At 41.3% G+C, this 20,914-nt stretch overlaps 1 protein-coding gene across 1 annotated transcript in view; it reads left to right on the top strand.

Annotated features, from left to right (window-relative positions):
* Positions 1-20,914, top strand: part of LOC124605157 (25S rRNA (cytosine-C(5))-methyltransferase nop2) — a 145,851-nt gene that overhangs the window by 67,585 nt on the left and 57,352 nt on the right. The window contains exons 7-8 of the mRNA XM_047136639.1: positions 13,195-13,423; positions 17,406-17,545. Of these exons, the coding sequence (XP_046992595.1) occupies positions 13,195-13,423; positions 17,406-17,545 (369 nt within the window). The remainder of the gene's footprint in view (positions 1-13,194; positions 13,424-17,405; positions 17,546-20,914) is intronic.

Here is a 20,914-nt window from a genome sequence, read left to right as displayed (position 1 = left end):
AGTTTTTAAGTTAAATTTTTGTAACTTTGACTGGTAAGAACGAATACTCTAACAAAGAATATTACTGTATCTCGCTACTGCTGAATAATACTGCAACAATTAAATACGAACGCAAGTAAAACTTAAGTTGCAAGGGAAATGCACCATATACAAGAACAAAACACAGTGCTCATACAAGAGTCTGCCAACAGCAAAATGTGTCAAAGGCTTTAGGAAGACTATGCAGTGTTTCATAACAACAGATTGCCTCCGATGAATGTGACGTCACAACTGTTTACATTAGATTCTTTCGAGCGGTTGCGAGCGAGCTTATGTGCATATGCAGTTAAGTCGCATATGAGTAGTATCTTCTCCCGCTTCTGGTTACAGAAGTGTGGCAGTTAGCTGTATAAGCAATCTCAGCAAGCAGCCAGATGCTATCCGAAAAAATTTTACCGGTGCGCCTAAGCTGCCACATTCACGTGTGCCCAACAGGCGTGGAACTAGGGGCCGGAGGAAAACCGGGGTATCTGCCCCAGGTGGCAGTTTCGGGGGGGGGGGTTCATATTATTGAGTAAAAAGACCTTGTACCTTGTTTCACAAAGCGCCTAGCATCTAGGGCACGTTGGTCTATCAATTGCTCATAAGATTTTGAATGCATCCCTGTTGGTTTTTGAACATTTTTTATCAAATTCTATATTGATTGCTGAATGAATCGTAAGTTGATTTTTGAATACGTGCATAGTGTACGTGATGTCTCTGCCAGGGGAATCCCTGTCGCATCTAGAAATAAACTTTCCTGCAAACAAAAGGGGACAGGTCTACGTGCAATACACGCTGTCGACTTCTTTGACATTGCAGTGCAATTTCGTACACGCGTAAAGGTAAATGACAATCGCTGTTTATGTGGTTGACTGGGTTTGCAAATGATCAGTGTTGTTATAATTACTAGCGAATTCCATAGTTTCATACTACCAGAGTGTAAATAAATGACTAACAGGAATAACAGGCAACAAAGATTACATATTGTCTTCTCAGTGATCCAAGAAAATGAAATTTTGACAGAAAATTTTTGGCTAGACCGCTACACTACTAAGGGCCAGTTATACAGTCTCCGGCTAGCAGCCGCTATATTTCTATTCTGGAGGTAGCAAGGAAAACGCGTCGTACAAACATGTAATAACACCTAACCGGAGAATAAATGCAGGATAACTAAACCGGTGATTGTGGCAGGTTTTGTGAAGTTGACCAGAGAATAAATTTTGACACTGGCAGGAGTAGTTACAGAATTAGAGATGACAAGATTGTTTGTTAGAACGAGGAAGGAGAAGAAACGGGGACTCCCACAAATTGCAGAAGAATATGACGATTTCAAATTTATATAAAAATTTCGTACTACTACTTTTCGATCTCATGCTTCAGAAGCTAGAGAGTATGAATGAAATGTGAAACTATTTCCTAACATAAAACTTTTTGCTTGTAGTATGCCTAATTGGCATTTGATATTGATACTTTGTGAATTATATTCCGTCGTGTTATAAAAATGACCATTTGTGCCAAAACAGTCTCGTTTATTTGGTGTGTGTAACAATTGCTGAAATATTAGACAGGCCTATTTCGTTTTATCTAACAGACAGCGACAAAATACACGTAATTAAATCGAGAAGCCACACCAGTCTTGGGTACTATTTGTATTAACAGCTTTTCTAGTATTAGACTACGACATTTCGGTTTTTCATGTAGCAAAACGTTGACGAACTTTGATGGGGTAATAGATTCCTTTCTAAGAAAGAAAGCACGCCATGTAAAGTTGTAGCGAGATTAGAGAGAAAAAAATGCTAGGACATTATGAATTGAAGAAATGTATACTGTCTTGCTTGTCTCCTGTCTTTACTGGTTTTATGTATCCTATATTTAATTTTATGTCACACAAAACAGCAAGTTATTAGCTAATAGGCAATAAAGAGCGCAAATTTTCTGAAGCGTTCTTGTTCTTCCGGTTACAAATAATCCCATCCGCTATTAATTGTGAGTTTATTATATTAAGAGGGGAAGGATGTCAAACCGGCTGACTGGGGCAGGAGAGGCACCACAGGACATTTTAATTTGCATTGGCCTGAATATAGTTTGATGGCACTCATTACAAAATATTACACGTTTGAATTTTACAGAGCGAAATACAGAGACGTGCGATGGAAGAATGCTGTGTGAAGAGGCGTGGCACTGCACTTTGGCACACTTTGAACCAAATAACATGTTTTACGTTCCCTGAAACATATATGTTTTATGTATCAGAGTCTTCAAAAAGATGTGCGCTACAAAATGAAGGTTTTTTGAAAAGTCGATTTTTTAAGTTTTTGGCATCCTGCCTCAAACGATTGAGGGAGGGAGAGCACCACTATCTAATATTGTCCCGGTTCGGAAATATCGTAGATCCTGACCTGATGCACGGAGAGCCTTGAGTTGTTGTGGGGAGGTGGTAGTCTCCATGTGACCCATGTTTAAGTGATTTTGTTGTTTCCTCTTCGTTTATTGCTCTCACGTCAAGTGAAAACAAAACGGATTTCTGTAGCCGGCAGCTATCAAGTGAATTAAAATTCATTCACATAATTACGGAAGGCTAAATTATGTCATTAGTTTCAGGTTTTGTTTCCACCTTTCTGACAGTCAGGCGTTAATCGCCTTGCAGAACAATGAAGCTTTTTTTTGTCGGTTTGTTAAAGAAAACAACTTTTATTAATCTTTTCTGCTGAGGCCAATTATTTCAAACGAAGTGTTTAATTTCACACTATTGGCTAGTTTCAACTGTTTGCTGCATTTCAAGTTCATGTTTTCATCTTCTAGCACTTATGGTATTATACTATAATAAAGAACCAAACATGTGATAATACGGTACTGATACTCCAAGAAAATTTTCATTTGAATCTGGACATACAAATGTGCACTTTAAGCCGAATTATGCATTTTAGTATGGTTCACAAATTTCCCATGCTCTTGGAGTATGTCTTGTTTCTTTTATGACATAATGTAAGATTTTTTAATGTTTTACACATACGAACATATGGACTTCCTGCATCATTGTAGCTGTGCAAGCGCGGCGACGCCTGTCATCTGGTGCAACTGCTGAAGCAAATCTAACAGGTCTCGGGAAAATATTCCAAATGGATGTTTGAAAAGCGTTATTTTCAAGCAAAGTAAATTTCCTTTTACACTTGATGAACTCTGTGCGCGAATGTCCGATGAATTTGTTAAATCACAGAGCATTTGACTCTCATTCAAAAATCAAATCTTTGAGGACTACCATTTAGAATATTTTCGCGCCCAGATCAGACATTTATGTTTTTGTTAAAAGTTTTACTGCAACATTTGTGTGATGTATCTTAAACTGTAACACGCGCAAAAAAGATCAACATTATGTGGGAAAGCTTAGCTTCTCTTGCAGCTTATTAATCCAACATTATACGTGAAAGCTTTTCTTTTCTTGTAGCAACGCTATGTGTATTAATTTAAACCATTACCTTTTCCTATTTGTGTGTTCGCGCTGCTTAACAGTGATGTCGCTATTGGCTGACTACATCACGTGTCCTATGCTCTGAATATCCGCTGCCATCGGCTGGCGAGATGGCTTGACAAGAGCTACGACTGGCTTACAAAAGCGCATCGCAATCTCGATTTCAATCCTTCGGAAAGTAACATGCAGTGTTTGGTGGAATTTGTATTTATACTTTCGTAATACGAAAATATGCAGTGTACATGTTGCTGCACATCAGACATCTTTCCAGAACGTGTTTTTTCCCCTGAGTTTAGGGAGGTTAGATGGGGGGGGGGGGGGGTCAGAAAAGGGGAGAAGTAAAAAGACTGTGTGTGTGTTGGTGGAATAGAAGGCTGTATAGTGCTGGATTGGGAACAGGAAAAGGGACAGGAATGTAAAGGACAGGAATGACAGAGGTTGAGGCCTGGAGAGTTGTGGGAATGTGGGATGTATTGCAATTCAGAATTGAGATAAGAGAAATGAGGGCTCTTACAGAGACATTTAGACAGTCATTTTTGCCTCACTCCATTTGTGAGTGGAATAGGAAAGTAATTGACTAGCAGTGGTACCCTCCACCATTCAACATGTGGTGGCTTTTAGAGTATGTATATAAATGTAGATGTGTTGTGGCAAGCCAAAGAAATGGAAAAGGTAATTTCTGACAACTGATTAAAATGTAAACAAGTAGTTGCATAAAGGAAATCAGTTTATGTAATGTACTCGTAATGAATCTTGCTGTGTGTTGTAAGTCATCTGCCGTGGCATGAGGGTTATAGTCATGGCAGCATGTTATTCACGTGTTTGATTCCTGCCTCTCTCAGTTATTAATCATTTAAAAATTGCGGTTTTTGAAGGTTCAGCCTGTTACTGGTCCACATAATATTTTAATTTGCCAGGACATTCTGTGTTATCCGTAAATAGGAGCATGTCCTGCTGAGACAGGCAGTTGAGCTCTGTCTGTACCTGAATCCCTGGCTTTCAGTGTGGAGTTTTAGTCCTTGCTGATATTTTCCTTTCTTTTCACTGTTCTTGTAGGGAAACTGAAAAAACCTTCCTGATGGCTTTGAACTTCGAACTAAACCAGGGAAGTGCACTGCTCCATATGCTTTCTGGGTGTCTGTAACAATGAGCATCAAAGCAGTTGCAGGTATTAGTGGACACAAGGTTGTCACGGCCAGATTGAATATTGTAATCCTCCAAAAATAAACAAAAAATATACCTATTTAAAAAAGCAGATAATAATTCTCTTGACGTCTTTCTGAGAGACAGACAGTCTCCACTCCTTCCAAATGAACGGTGTAATTGTCGACCAGGCGTGGCTTGAATTCAAAGAAATACTATTGATAGCAATGGAGAGATTTATACCAAATGAATTAACAAATGTTGTAGCTGATCCTCCTTGTACACAAAATGGCTCAGAACATTGTTGCAGAAACAATGAAAAAAGCATGCCGAATTTAAATGAATGCAAAATCTCCATGATTGGTGTTCTTTTACAGAAGCTCATGATTTGGTGTGGACTTCAATGCTAGATGCATATAATAATTTCCACATCAAAACTTTGTTGCAAAACCTGGCAGAAAATCCAAAGAGATTCTGGTTGTATGTAAAGTATGCTAGCGACAAGACACAATCAATGCCTTCTCTACATGACAGCAATGGAATTACTATTGACAACATTGCTGTCAAAGCAGAGTTACTAAAAACAGCCTTCCAAAATACCTTCACTAAAGAAGACAAAGTAAATATGCCAGAACTCAAATCAAGAACAGCTGCCAATAGGCGTAACTTAGAAGTAGATATCGTCACAGTAGTGAAGCAACTTAAATCATTTAATAAAAGTAAGTCTTCCACTCCTATCTACCTTTCAGAGTATGCTGATGCAATAGCTCCCTACTTAACAATTGTATACAACCGCTCGCTCGAAGAAAGATCCGTACCCAAAGACTGGAAAGTTGCACAGGTCACATCAATATTCAAGAAAGGTTGTAGGAGTAATCCACTAAATAACAGGCCCATATCATTAACATTGATATGCAGTTGGATTTTTGGAACATATATATTGTTCAAACATTATGAATTACCTCGAAGAGAACAGTCTATTGACACACAATCAACACGGATTTAGAAAACATCCTTCTTGTGAAACACAACTAGCTCTTAACTCACATGAAGTGTTGAGTGTTATTGACAAGGAATTTCAAATTGATTCCGTATTTCTAGGTTTCCAGAAGACTTTTGACATTGTACCACCCAAGTGGCTTGTAGTGAAACTGCGAATATCACCTCAGTTATGTGACTGGATTTGTGATTTCCTGTCAGAGAGGTCACAGTTCGCAGTAATTGATGAAAAGTCATCAAGTAAAACAGAATGATTTCTGTTTCCCCAAGATAGTGTTGTAGGCCCCTCTGCTGTTCCTTGCATATATAAATGATTTAGGAGACAATCTGAACAGCTGTCTTAGGTTGTTTGCAGATGATGTTGTTGTTTATCATCTAGTAAAGTCATCAGAAGATGAAAACAAATTGCCAAACAATTTAGAAAAGATATCTGTATGGTGCAAAAATTGGCAATTGACCCAAAATAATGAAAAGTCTGCGGTCATTCACAAGGGTGCTAAAATGATTCCCTTAAACTTTGGTTACACAATAAATCAGTCAAACCTAAAGACAGTAAATTCAGCTGAATACCTAGGAATTACAATTACAAACAACTTAAATTTGAAAGAACGCGTAGAAAATGTTGTGGAGAAGGCAAACCAAAGACTGTTTTATTGGCAGACACTTAGAACATGTAACAGATCTACTAAAGAAACTGCCTACACTACACTTGTCTGTTCTCTTTTGGAGTACTGCTGCATGGTGTGGGGTTGATACCTAATAGGATTAACAGGGTACATCAAGAAAATTCATAGAAGGCCAGCATGTTTTGTTTTGTATTATCGCGAAATCGGAAGAGAGTGTCACTGACATGACCCACGATTTGGGGTAGTCATCATTAAAACAAAGGCGTCTTTTGTTGTGGTGTAATCTTCTCATGAAATTTCAATCACCAACTTTCTCCTCTGAGTGCAAAAATATTTTGTTGACCCTGATCTGCCTAGGGTGAAATGATCATCATAATAAAATAAGGGAAATCAGAGCTCGCACAGAAAGATATATAGGTGTTCGTTTTTCCATGGACTGCTCAAGATTGGAATAATAGACAGTTATTGTGAAGGTGCTTTGATAAACCATGTGCCAAGCACTTAAATGTGATTTACACAGTATCCATGTAGATGTAGACTTACTAGCGTAGCAGCGCAGGGGCAGCTGTTTAATGTTAACTGATGACATATCACTAGTCCTTCTGTGAAGACATGTAGCAGTTGTGTGGAATATCTTCACAAATATTCAGTTGACTGAGTCATTATTTGACTAATAGAACCTGCTGCTTCATACTGGACATAAAATGTTTGTCATAAACTATAGTGCCCCTATGAAGCATAATAGCAAGCCTGATGTTCTCAGTATGCATAAACGACATATCAGTTAATGTCAGTGGTGCTATCAGATTGTTTGCTAATGGTGCTGCTTTCTACAGGAAGATATTCCAGTTGTCTGGCTGTAATGTAATGCAGAAAATCTTGGACAAAAGGTTTGCTTGGTCCAATGAAAGGCAGCTCTTTGTAAATGAGGATAAATGCAAGATAATGATAATAATAGGGAAGAGAGACAATCTCACAGTATTATTACAAAATTTGTGGTAGACATGTGGAGGATGTAGCATAGTTTAAATAAAACAAAATCAAACAATGGAAACTACAGGTTAGACTGTAAACAATGTGAGGAAAGGATAAATTGTTGCTTGCTGTAAAGATGACATGTTAAGTTGCGGACAGGCACAATTAAAAGACACTTACACGTAAGCTTTCGGCCACAGCCTTCGCCAGAAAAACAAAAACACACACACACACACACCCACCCACCCACCCACACACACCCACCCACACACACACACACACACACACACACACACACACACACACACACACACCATTTATTCATACAAGAAAGCACACCTCACACCCATGTGACAGCCAGCTCCGGCAGCTCAGACCAGAATGCCAAAATAATTATTTAGGGTTAACGCTAAGAGATGAGATGAAATAGGATGAACAAAAGTCCCTCTATTGTACACTACCCATTGGCCTGCAGGATGTATTATGAGGGCTGGTTTCAAACCCAGCATTCTCCACTGTCCATGATTTTGTCACATATGCAAAAAACAGTTACATGTATTTCTCATCAGTTTTGTTGGTATTTGTCTGTTTATAACAATTCTTTGGACCAATGAGAGCGCATTTTCTGATCTACTTTTTAAGTAAACACTGATTGTATAATATAGTATGTGGTTAAGATATGGAGACTGCTGACTTTTAAACAGTACTTGGAGATTGTTCTTGGAGATTGTTGACTTTGATGTAGTAGGATAGGGAGACTGCTATGTTGACGTAACGAGAAGTAAAAATTCTGTTTTAATCCAAGATGTTATTTTAATCTGTCTTATTTATATTGTTAAAAATAGTACAAAAACTTCCACAGTTCACATAGATTCTGAAGTATTGATTTTATTTCTATGTATGATGAAAGATAAAGGGAACATTCAAGTAACCAAATAAATTTTGGTAAACATTTTTGGAATACAGTGATCAATTGTTATATTTAGATTAAAGTTCAGTCTTGATCACGTTATGTCTGTTTTAATGGGTAACCGGTTTCGGTTTTTTCTATAAAACCATCATCAGACCCATTGGCTCCCTTGGGTTGGTAGGTGGAGCTCTCCTTGCTGCTGTGCAGCACAGCAGCAAGGAGAGCTCCACCTACCAACCCAAGGGAGCCAATGGGTCTGATGATGGTTTTATAGAAAAAACCGAAACCGGTTACCCATTAAAACAGACATAACGTGATCAAGACTGAACTTTAATCTAAAAACCAAATAAATAATCCTTATTTTACCCCATTTTTATTCTGCCCCCTTTAAATGTGAAAAGCTATGTCATCATCTGCTATATTTTCACTCAATGGATCATCAACATCTACAGAAACTGCAGATGATGATTGTTCTTTTCTTAAAACACTTTTTGAAGTTCTTTGTATTGTTTCCTTTGCTCTCCATCATGTGTTTTTAGTAGGTTTTCAAAATCTGTCAGTTTTAGTGATGCCACTTTGTGGAGATTACCTAGTGGGATGACCTCAGGGTTAATATTCACGACAGACCCCTTTCTGCTGGTGATGCAGTTCCAACAGCCTAAATCACTCATGTAGGTTTGTTCAGCTCAAACTAATATTTTTTTCTCTCTGTTTATATGTCACTTCAGAACTATCGTTTTGCAGTGAAAGTCTGGAAATGCCAGGATCCTATTTGCTTGAAAGAAGTATCGGGCTGTTTATTCCAGTCTTAACATTTGATAGTCATCTGCTGCTTTAAACGAGGTAGTAAAGTTTGTGGCTATTTTTAGATGTTCCTTACTCCCAGGTTTAACTGTGTTGGACGAAAGACCTGCTTTCTTCATCCTGTTCCCTGCAGTGGAAACACTTCTTTGCCACTATCCCCTCCAGCCAAAGGCACTCCAGTCCCTACATCGAACCGTGCCTGTCCCAATTCATACCATCATCAAATCATGACCCACCCACACACCCACCTAAGCAGCCCAGGTCACCTCCCAGGAATTCCTAACTCCCATCCTGACCTCACCAGCCTTCCCCAGTCTCTCCTTAAGACCAACAAACTTTCAACAGAAGAACAAACTGCCCTACACAATCTAAAAGCAGATCCGGACTTTATCATCCTCCCAACAGGCAAAGGTTCCACTACTCTTGTGATGTACCTATAACATGCCCGGGGGATACTATTGGTGGGGGACCCTTAAGCTGTTCTCACTTTGGCCATGCGCCCTGTCCTTACCACATACCTTCTACTCCTGCGGCGGTCATATTATTTCTGCTCCACACTGCTGCTGGCTTGCCTGAAATGAAGTATACAAATATGTGAGCGGGTTTAGGGTTGCCACTCAACACTAAACACAACACTGTCCTATGTCTGGTATGAATAATTATATTCTGAGTCGATAAGAAAATCACAGGGTGCACTGATTACACTCTTTTTCCCATCTGCAACATACTCTGAAGCTCTTCTTCCACTGCTTCATGTTTCGATTGAGGTATTGCATAAGGCTGTACAAAAAATGGTTCACGCTCCTTCACTTGTCTTTATTATAAGAGGTTCACTTGAAAAAACCTGCCTGCACCTTCGCAGAACCCACATAAATTCTTCTATGATTTCATAGTCTTGATGTTCTAGTAACTGGAGTTTATGTTCAACAACAAGTTCAATGTCTTCTTTGCTGGTCTTGCCTTCCCATCTCCACTGCTTCTTGCTCAGAGCTCGCGAATCTCCTTGTGGTGCTAGTCGCAGATCAATATCACAGCATATCTTAGTCATTCTAACTAATACTTTGACATTTATTCTCTCTTTAAAGGCATTTCACGGTCACGGTTGCCATGTAACACGCACGGGGGGTACAATTGGTGAGGGACCCTTAAATTGTTCTCGCTTTGACCGTGCACCCTGTGCACAACACATACCTGATACTCCCGTGACGATTATTTAATTTCTGCTCCACACAGCTGCTGGCTTGCCTGAAATTATGTATATAAATATGCTTGCGGGTTTAGGGGAGCCACTCAACACTAAACACAACACTGTCCTATGTTTGGTATGAATAATTATATTCAGAGACGATAAGAAAATCACAGGTTGCATTGATTACAATCTAAAACTTTTGTGTTGATGCCAGTTAATATTCTTGCTGATTTGATGTGAGGTCATAATTATCATTCCCTTATTAATGTACAGTATTCGTGACGAAGTTAATGTCTGTCACTGTTGTACTTAATGCTGTTAGACGTATTTCAGTCTTACACTGGCCAAATAGATATACAGACAATGATGATGATTACCTGTCCATATTATCACTTGGATGAGCGTACCCGTAACCGACACAATGCAGGTGATTGTTGATGATGCAGAAGCCGAATGGTCAAACAAAAGTTCTTACGCTCATCACATACACACAGATATCTGGTACCAGTCCTTCTTGACACTTGTAATAATATAACACTGTTCATAAAAGTTAATTTACAATTCTCAGTTCTTTCTTGTACAAACGTGTGCATAACTGCCGCTGCGCTGCTGATTGTTGCTGATGCGGAAACACGATGACCGAATGCACTTTCTCATGCTCACCACTAGCACTTGAATGTTTTATTTGTGGTAAACTATATTACTGATTCACATTAGTTCATTCTCGGAGGCCGAACAAGGCGCGGATGATTGATTTATGTACAACATACAAACAGGTGGATACTCAAATATGTTATCGGCGGCACTGGTCATTTACGATTACTTCCTTACGCACTTTTCACTGAAAACCCACTTCCATATCTTATTACTTCACAGTTATAGCACTTGCATCCACACTTGAATTTCCATAATAACACCTTTCCCATGCAGAGCATGTAGGAAATCATCCACGCAACCTGCCACTGATGATGCCTTTCAGAAAATAAAGGCGAAACGCGTATGGCACTAAAATTGTTTGATTCAGTTGCTGTCAGACAGTCCATAAGTAAAAATTATCAATATACCGCAATTGCCCAAAACCTAGCCTCCCACATTAAAGATACCAACCAGTTCCTGCACAGGTTCTCCATCATCCCCACAGCCTTATCTTCCGGATCCCTACTTGTCACTGTTGATGCAACCTCCCTATACACCAACATCCCTCATGCCCATCGCCTTGCTGCGATTGAACATTACTTCTCCCAACACCCAGCAGATTCCAGTCCCACCACATAATTCCTCTTCCACCTAACCAACTGCATCCTAAGCAGTAACTGCTTCACCTTTGAAGGGAAAGTATACAGACCAATTCATGGCACATGCCAACCTCCTATGTCAACCTTTTTATGGACAACCTAGAGGAAACATTCCTAGCTTCCAAAACCTCAAACCCCTGGTCTGATTCAAGTTTATTGATGACATCTTTATAATCTGGACCCAAGACAATGACACTGTATCCTCATTCCTCCACAACCTCAACACCTCCTCTCTTATCCACTTCACCTTGTCCACCGCCACCCATTGAACCACCTTCCTAAATGTCGATCTCCTCCTCTCAGATAGCTCCATCCTCTCCTCGATCAAACCTACCAATCACAAACAGTACATGCACTTTGACAGCTACCGAGCGAGGTGGCGCAGTGGTTAGACACTGGACTCGCATTCGGGAGGACGACGGTTCAATCCCGCGTCCGGCCATCCTGATTTAGGTTTTCCGTGATTTCCCTAAATCACTCCAGGCAAATGCCGGGATGGTTCCTCTGAAAGGGCACGGCCGACTTCCTTCCCCATCCTTCCCTAATCCGATGAGACCGATGACCACGCTGTCTGGTCTCCTTCCCCAAAACAACCAACCAACCAACCAACTTTGACAGCTGCCACCCTTTCCACACCCAAAAATCCCTCCCATACTCCCTGGCCACCCACGGTAGATACATGTGCAGTGATGAGAAATCCCTCACCCATTATACTGAAGGCCTCATAAAGCCTTTGCAGACAGGCAATACCCTCCAGACATAATTCACAAACAGATTTCTCATGCCATATTCTCACGCATACCTGATCCTCACATCCATCTTAAGAACTAACCAGAAAGAAGTGCCCTGCTTGTCATCCAATACCACCATGGACTGTAATGACTGAACCATTTCCGTCAGTGCTTTGATTACCTATCATAATGCCCTGAAATGAGGGATGTACTATCCCAGACACTTCCAACCCCTCCCAAAGTCCACAACATCCTAGTCCATCCCTATGCCACTCCATCCCCAATCCCTTGCCACATGGATCATACCCCTGTGCAAGACCCAGATGCAAGACCTGACCATCCACCCACCCAGCACCTCCTACTCCAGTCCTGTCATAGGCTTCTCCTACCTCATCAGAGGCTGGGCCACCTTTGAAAGCAGCCATGTTATATACCAGCTCTGCTGCAACTGCTGCACAGCAATGACAATGAACAAGCTGGCAACTAGAATGAATGGCCACCACCAAACTGTTGCCAAAAGCAAGGTGGGCCTCCCAGTGGCACAACATGCAGCAGAGCACAAGTAAGATTTCAATAGCTGCTTCACAGCCCACGCCATTTGGATCCTCCCCACCACCAACATCTTTTCTGAGCTACACTAATGGGAGCTATCCTTACAACACATCCTTCGCTCCCATAACCTTCCTGGCCTAAACCCAAGGTAAGTTGCTGCCCCCTTCCCCATACAATAGTGTGTGTGTGTGTGTGTGTGTGTGTGTGTGTGTGTGTGTGTGTAAGCTAGCCGAGCTCTGTACCTTGTGTTTTAAGTGCCTACTGACGATGCAGTGCTTCTGCCCCTTGATGAGTCGTCTCCTTTATTCATAAATAATTTGAAATGATATGTTAACTCTGTAGCATTTAATATCAAAGTTAATCCAGTACCTTTAAATCAATTTATAAGTAGGTGTTGGCAGTTAACATTTTGGCATAACAAAGATTTCAGTACCGTTACTACAGCAAACGATAATTGTGTCTCACATGCATCCCTCGCAGGCGCTCATCAATAGAGGCGCGAACCTCGACCCGGTCGGGAAGTGGACCAAGGTCGGGCTGGTGGTGTACTCATCCTCGGTGGCACTGGGAGCGACGCCTGAGTACCTGGCGGGCCACTACATGGTGCAAGGTGCGTCCAGCCTGCTACCCGTGATGGCGCTCGCTCCCCAGGAGGGTGAGAGGGTGCTCGACATGTGTGCCGCACCTGGCGGCAAGGCCTCACACATAGGTGAGTCGCGGGCCAGGGGGCATGTTGTGAGGGTTCTCTGTGGTGCACCTGTGCTGTCGTACGTTTGTCCACAGTTTTTGCAGTTCTTGCTGTAGATCCCGTTATGATGTGCATATGTCATTAATGGTCTTGGAATCTCGAGTGTATTAACTCTATAATTTTTTCTGCATTGTAAGTTGCACACTGTCTTGAATCACATTTTATTGTTCTGTTTATTATGAAGCCCAGATCAGGACAAGAAAATATTTGCTTTTATGAACTTAATAATATACATTTCATGGATTTGGTGTAGATTAGAGCACGTACTGACTAGGGTCATACTGTATGTTTCGAGCAACCTTTCATTACAATTGCAAATATAACAATGTAATATAAACAACATTATTGTAATCTGCAGACATGACACTATGTGTTGACCCATTGTAACGCCATTAACATTTATCACGTGGCAGCAGTACATATTTACAAACTGGCCAATATGGAAGTTTAGCTTTGATGACGTGGTGTCATTGAATTGCTTTTCATAGAGGAAAGATTTGCATCAGAAATTCATCGCAGGCTTCAGTATTGATGTGGAGATACGGGTGTGGATGCTAGCAGTGTTAGGATAAATCCTTCAAATACAGGAAAACAAAAACCCGAGGTGAGTTTTGTAATGGTCGTCCTCAAACTGTCTCCTTAATATGCAGTGAGGGAAGAATTGACAAGCTCATCTGGGAAGATAAGTTTGTCGCTGTGAATGAAATCGTAACAAAACTTGGTAAGGTGCAGCAAATCGTTCAAATGATTGTTGAAAAGTTTTTGGTTTCTGGAGTTATTGATCAAAGTCAACACAACTCAGAAAAAAACTGCCACACAAAGTGTTCTTAGAGATTTCATAATGAAGGAGATGATCATTTGATGAGTATTGTGACATAAAATGAAACCAGATTTCATCATTGCTGTGAAACAGAACACCAAAGTATGAAAAGGCGCCATTTATAACAGGTAAGGATTGTATCTTCTGGCTTGCAGAGAATTGCCTTTTGGTTGATTTTCATGAACCTGGGCAGCCGATAAATGCTGTCCAGTACACTTGTAGCTCCATTGTGCATTTACAATACACATTCTCAGATGAGAATCATTGTGCAGTGAGCTAATGCACGACTTCGCACTGAATGTATCACACTGAAGAAACTCAAGACATTTGGGTGGGAAAGTCTCCCCCACCATCCCTGCAGTCCTGAATCTGCATGTTTGACTACCCTGTTTTATGTACTGCGAAAGAATAGGTGTGAGGTTAACACTACATGACTCTGGAGGATGCTGAAAAAGCAGTATATTAGTGTCTTTGAGCGGTCGGAATGGCTTCTACTACAAGAGAATTGTGATCCTTAGAGAATGGTGGCAAAAGTTGGAATAAAGAGAGACTATATTGTAAAGTGACCGTAATGTCTGTAGATGAAATAATGTACATGGTTTGTCTCAAGAATAAAAGTAAATATTCATACCAATAAGTTGACTTTCAGTTTTATTCTTGCAGAACCAGTCACAGAAACAGCAGTATTGAGAGTGCCAGATAAAAATTTAAATACACTGTTGAATTTCTACATTTTTGGATTTTTTGAAATTCTTTCATTCACTGAAGGAGTAAAGAGATAATGGAATGAGTGGAATGAGAAGTAGCAACCACTTGCCAGATCTTTGAGTGGTACAAAAATGAGAAGTTGAACATAATAAATCAGCTTTCAAAGACTGACACACACAAGTAGAAAGAGATAGAAAGTTGACTAACAGTCAAAATTCAAATTTCTAGCATGTTACTAATACTGAGCAGTTGATAATCTTTTGTTCACAGATATAACTCAGTTCACAAGAATTGTGTGTGTGTGTGTGTGTGTGTGTGTGTGTGTGTGTGCGAGAGAGAGAGAGAGAGAGGGGGGGGGGGGAGGGGGATATGCAAAGATATCCTCGGCCTTTTTAATTTTGCTGCATCTCTTACTAGAATGAGATTTTCACTCTGCAGCAGAGTGTGCACTGATATGAAACTTCCTGGCAGATTAAAACTGTGTGCTGGACCGAGACTCGAACTCGGAACCTTTGCCTTTCACGGGAAAGTGATCTACCAACTGAGCTACCCAACCACAAGTCACAACCCATTCTGACAGCTTCAAATCTGCCAGTACCTCGTCTCCTACCTTCCAAACTTCACAGAAGCTCTTCTGCGAACCTTTCTTCCAGGAGTAGTAGTTCTGCAAGGTTCGCAGAAGTGCTTCTGTGAAGTTAGGAAGGTAGGAGACGAGGTACTGGCAAAATTGAAGGTGTTAGGATAAGTTGTGAGTCGTGCTTGGGTAGCTCAGTTGGTAGAGTACTTGCCCGTGAAAGGCAAAGATCCCAAGTTCGAGTCTCGGTCCAGCACACAGTTTTAACCTGCCAGGAAGTTTTGCATCTCTTACTGTTATCGAAAACTGTTAATTCTGGCCATCTCTCCCTCTCCCTATCCACCACCCTCTCCCTCTCCACCACCCTCTCCCTCTCCACCACCCTCTCCCTCTCCACCACCCTCTCCCCCCTCTCCACCACCCTCTCCCTCTCCACCACCCTCTCCCTCTCCACCACCCTCTCCCCCCTCTCCACCACCCTCTCCCCCACCCTCCCCACCACCCTCTCCACCACCCTCCACCCTCTCCCCCCTCTCCCCCCTCTCCACCACCCTCCCTCCTCTCCCCCCTCTCCACCACCCACCCCCCTCTCCCCTCTCCACCACCCTCCCCCTCTCCCCACCCTCCCCCTCTCCACCACCCTCTCCCCCTCTCCACCACCCTCTCCCCCCTCTCCACCACCCTCTCCCCCCTCTCCACCACCCTCTCCCCCCTCTCCACCACCCTCCCCCTCCCCCTCTCCACCACCCTCCCCCCTCTCCCCCACCCTCACCCTCTCCCTCGCCTCCCCCCACCTTCCTTGAAATGATTGTGTGAAAGCGTGTTCTTAGAGTTAATTGTTTTGATTACAGAGAAAATTAGTTATTTTATTTCCTGTGCACCCATCACTGCCTTATTTAATACATGTGCCAAAAAAATCAAGATCTGAAAGACCTAAATCCTATCATCGTCATGAAATGCGAAAATAGTAGTGCGTGAGATGATCTCATTTTGAGGCATGATTTACGTTGGAGGCATTAGTTAATGCACGTCAGGCCTGGAAGGAGAGGACACCTCTTCTCATTTTGCAAATATGGCTTTTGCTGATATAGTTTATCGGATCTGCCTGTAAACCATTATGCTGGGATAACTGTGAGAAATGAAGAATGTGTTGAAGATTACTCTGTCATCATGTAACAAATCTGTATCCAAATGAATATGATTAAAGTGAATGATCATTTTCTTATAGGTGGGCAGACTTGACAAATTTGAGGAAAGGCGTGATGCCACCAGGCTGTATTTTAAAACTGTTCTTTACTTAGCACTACTAGTTTTAGGTATGGCCCATTTTCAAGTGCAGTAACAGATATGGACATGTTGTTCTCTCTGATTTTTATATGATGAGACGAGGATGATATGTCCACATATGTCAGAGATGCACTTGAAAATGGTCCATGAGTGATTTAAAATAGAATTAGAGATGTATATGATTTGTACCTGCAAGTCTTAGGCAACACATGGTAAACAAGATCTCCACAACATGCAGTGTTACTTTGTCCACTCCTGTGTATGTCCTCTATACATCAAAGCAGATAATTGCACTTTACATCACTTGTCAACTGAACTGGCATTTTTAAATTTTGGTGTAGACTTTCTTTGTTTTTTCCATTGTAATCTCTGAAGATGATCAGTGTATGACAGATATTGCTCTAGTTAAAAACATATTTTGTGATCGGTTCCAGAATAAATAAAAGAAGTGTGTTGCTCTCAGATTGCAGATTATTGCTGAAAATGATACATTTAAGATGGTTTTGATTTTTATTCTCGTAGCCCAATGTAGGTGTTTGTTTTGTGTTTTGTAGCTGCTGTAATGAAGAATACTGGTGTATTATTTGCCAATGATATCAACAAGGACCGGATACACGCTATTGTGGGCAATTTTCATCGCCTGGGTGTTATAAATGCGGTTATTTGCTCATATGATGGACGCAAGTTTCCCTCTGTAAGTACTTTATTGTTTTGTATAATTCCTTCAGTGTTCCTCATCGGTAGTACCCACAATCTGTAATTTTTTAAGTGAGGCATCATAATAGCTAACACACTGGACTGGTATTGAGGGACGCAGCACTCAAATCTTTATCCAGAAATGCTCATTAATGTTTTTCCATGGTTTCTCTAAATCATTGTAGGTGAATGTGGGAGTCTCCAAAGAAGCAAGTGGCTGGTATTTCCTCCTCCCACTCACTGGTCCAAGTGAGTTAACTTTAGCTTCAGTTACCTTAATGCCAACAGTTCTAACCCATTTCATCATCCTCCTCCTCCTATCAACAATGCATGACGGATCATGTTGTGGATGTGCCTGCACCAATGGACATTCATTCCTTTACATATTTGGAATGTTAACAATATGTGGCATGTATATAATGGAAAATCTGGAGTGGAATACAATGTGAAAAGGACAGATTGCTCCTCATGACATAGACAAACACTGAGAGAGACTGCTAGATGTTAACAGTATTAGCAAAGGACAGTTTATTACTCACTGTAAAGATGATCCACTGAGTTGGAGACAGGCACAACAAAAAGACTGTTACACATTATAGCTTTCGGCCAAAGCCTCCTTCAGCCAGGAAAACATGATTAAATACACACAAGCAAGTGCACCTCTGCACATATGACCGCTACCAATGGCAGCTCTGACCAGAATGCAACTGTCATGTGAATAGCAATCTGGAATGGGGCAGGGGAGGTGGAGGGATAGCAGGATATGTGTGGAGGGAGAGAAGAGCACTGTCTGACGGGGCATGCAGGAACTAGATGCTGGCCTGACAAGACTGCCAGGCGCAATGTCAGGAGGTGGGGTGTAGGGGAAAAATGGGGAGTGGAAAAGGAAAGCAGCAGTGAAGGGGGAAGGAGGACAAGTGCATTGGCAAAGGCCACACAATGAGGGTGAGGGGATGTAAAAGGGAGGAGGTGATAGGACAGAAGGGGGCAGAAACTGTTCATTGGAGGGTGTAGGAACAGTAGGTTACTGTAGGTTGAGGCTAGGAGTGGAAAAGTGCACAGTTTAGACAAGCAGCTGACAGAGGGGAGGATCCAGATGGCCTGGGTTGTGAAGCAGCCATTGAAATTGAGCACGTTATGTTCAGCTGCATGTTGTGCTACAGGATGGTCTAATTTGCTCTTGGCCGCAGTTTGGCGGTGGACATTCATTCTGGTGGACAGCTAACATAACCTCCAATCCTTGCTTAAAGCCATGGACCCTTTCCAGAACCTTCACCCTGAATCCATTGCCCTCCTCACCCCTTTGACGTCCTGCACATTCACCTTCTACATGCTTCCCAAAAATTTAAAAACTTAACAATCCTTGATGCCTCATTATTAGGGACAGGAAAAATTCGTTTAAACAATAACACAATGAATAACGCAAATTCAGCAGTTTTTAAGAAAGTAATGCGAATTCGGCAGTAGTTAAGGAAGTAACGCAAAATCAGCGTTTTTCAACAATATATTTCAGTGTCCTTGTAAGAAGTGTCATAAATCTAATGATGTCAGAAACATATTTAATGTTGAAATGTTCCATGTTCAACCGTCGTACTACTTTTTGCAGTTGTTAAATCACTAGTGGCCTTTCGACTATCGACTTTTGCGAGCATATACGAATGACCACTGTGTTAATTTCAATTATTTCTTTTGTAGTGTATGTGCCACAGTATGCCATTTCAAAGCAATTTCGCAATGAAAATCTATCACACACACATCACAATGATGAAGCCTACAGTAACCGCTGACAAAAGGGTGCAAGAATTTAAAGTCGGTGGTTTATATGCTCCTGATAAGCTAACAGTGTTTTGTAAATTCTACAATGTCAGAGTTTCATGGGAGTGTAAAGATTCAACAGTGAAACATGCACAGACCAAAAAACAAGTGTAAGTAGACCAGTTTGCCAATAAAGCGGCGGTCTACAATTAGCAGCAGCTTTGAAGCTGCAAAAAAGAAGAAGAGTGATTGTGAAAATCTGGCCCAAAGGACTGCGGAAACATTTTTGCAGGCCAACAATACATTCCACAAACTGGGTACATCATTGATAAATAATTTTTTTCGCATTATTTAAAATATATGTATCACTTCACACCATTCCGGCCAAGCGCAGCAACAGTATACAAATGTTAAAAATTGAAATAATAGTCTTTGTTGCAGGTACTTTATTGATTATGCGTTTCACGCGTCTAGTGCATCTTCAGGTCATTCTTGAGCTGTTGAGACCAGTTTCTGTAGTCTCCACAGCTCAAGAACGACATGAAGAAGCGTGAAACATGTCATCAATGTAATATCTGCAACATGCTGTTATTTTCATTTTTTACCTTTGGTACTTGTTTTTAAATAATTATTTGTGTCAAAGTTTTTTGTTAAAACAATTTTTCTCTACATTTCTCTCATGTTTGGCCCACCCTATCTTAGGAATAGTTACATTTCAACATAGCATTGAAAAATGGTTAAATGTGACAAAAATAGATAACTGATAATAGAAAAAGCTTGCCAGAAATAACACCGATAAATAACACCGAAAAGTGCAAAAATAATACCGATTTTGGCCATTAAATAACACCGATTTTTTCCTGTCCCTGCTCATTGTATCTGGTTATGGTGTCCCCACTGAAAGGATTTCACCTCTCATTGACCAATATTCCCAACCAGTTGCCCTTAATCTAGCTTCCCACAACAAAGATACCAACCAGTTCCTTTGTTGACTCTCCATCATCCACACTGCTTTACCCCCTGGTTCCCTACTGGTCACTGTTGATGCCACTTCCCTATACACCAACACCCCTCATGCTAATGGTCGTGCCACAATTGAGCACTACCTTTCCCAATGTCCTCCAGACTCCAAGCCCACTACCTCATTTCTCGTTTACGTAACTAATTTTATCCTAACACATAACTACTACTTGTTTGAAGGGAAGGTATACAGACAAATCCATGGCACAACCATGTGCACCTGCATGGCACCCACACGATGCCCTCCTAAGCCAATCTGTTTACAGGCCATCTGGAGGATACTTTCCTAGTCTCTCAAAAACTGAAAGCCCTGGTCTGGTTCAGGTTATTTGACAATAAGTTTACGATTTGCGTATGAGGCTAAGACACCCTATCCTCATTCCTTCACATCTTCAACACTTTCTCTCCCATCCACGTCACCTGGTTGTCCTCAAGCCACCTTCCTAGACATTGACCTCCTCCTCAGTAATGGCTCCATCCACACCCCTTCCCAAATTAAACCCACTAACCACCAACAGTACCTGCATTTCGACAGGCGTCGACCCTTCCACACCAAAAGATACCTCCCTTACAGCCTGGCCACCTGGGGACA

Source organism: Schistocerca americana, chromosome 3, assembly GCF_021461395.2.
Source record: "Schistocerca americana isolate TAMUIC-IGC-003095 chromosome 3, iqSchAmer2.1, whole genome shotgun sequence".
Classification (NCBI taxonomy): domain Eukaryota; kingdom Metazoa; phylum Arthropoda; class Insecta; order Orthoptera; family Acrididae; genus Schistocerca; species Schistocerca americana.
This window is presented reverse-complemented; position numbering and strand designations above follow the sequence as displayed.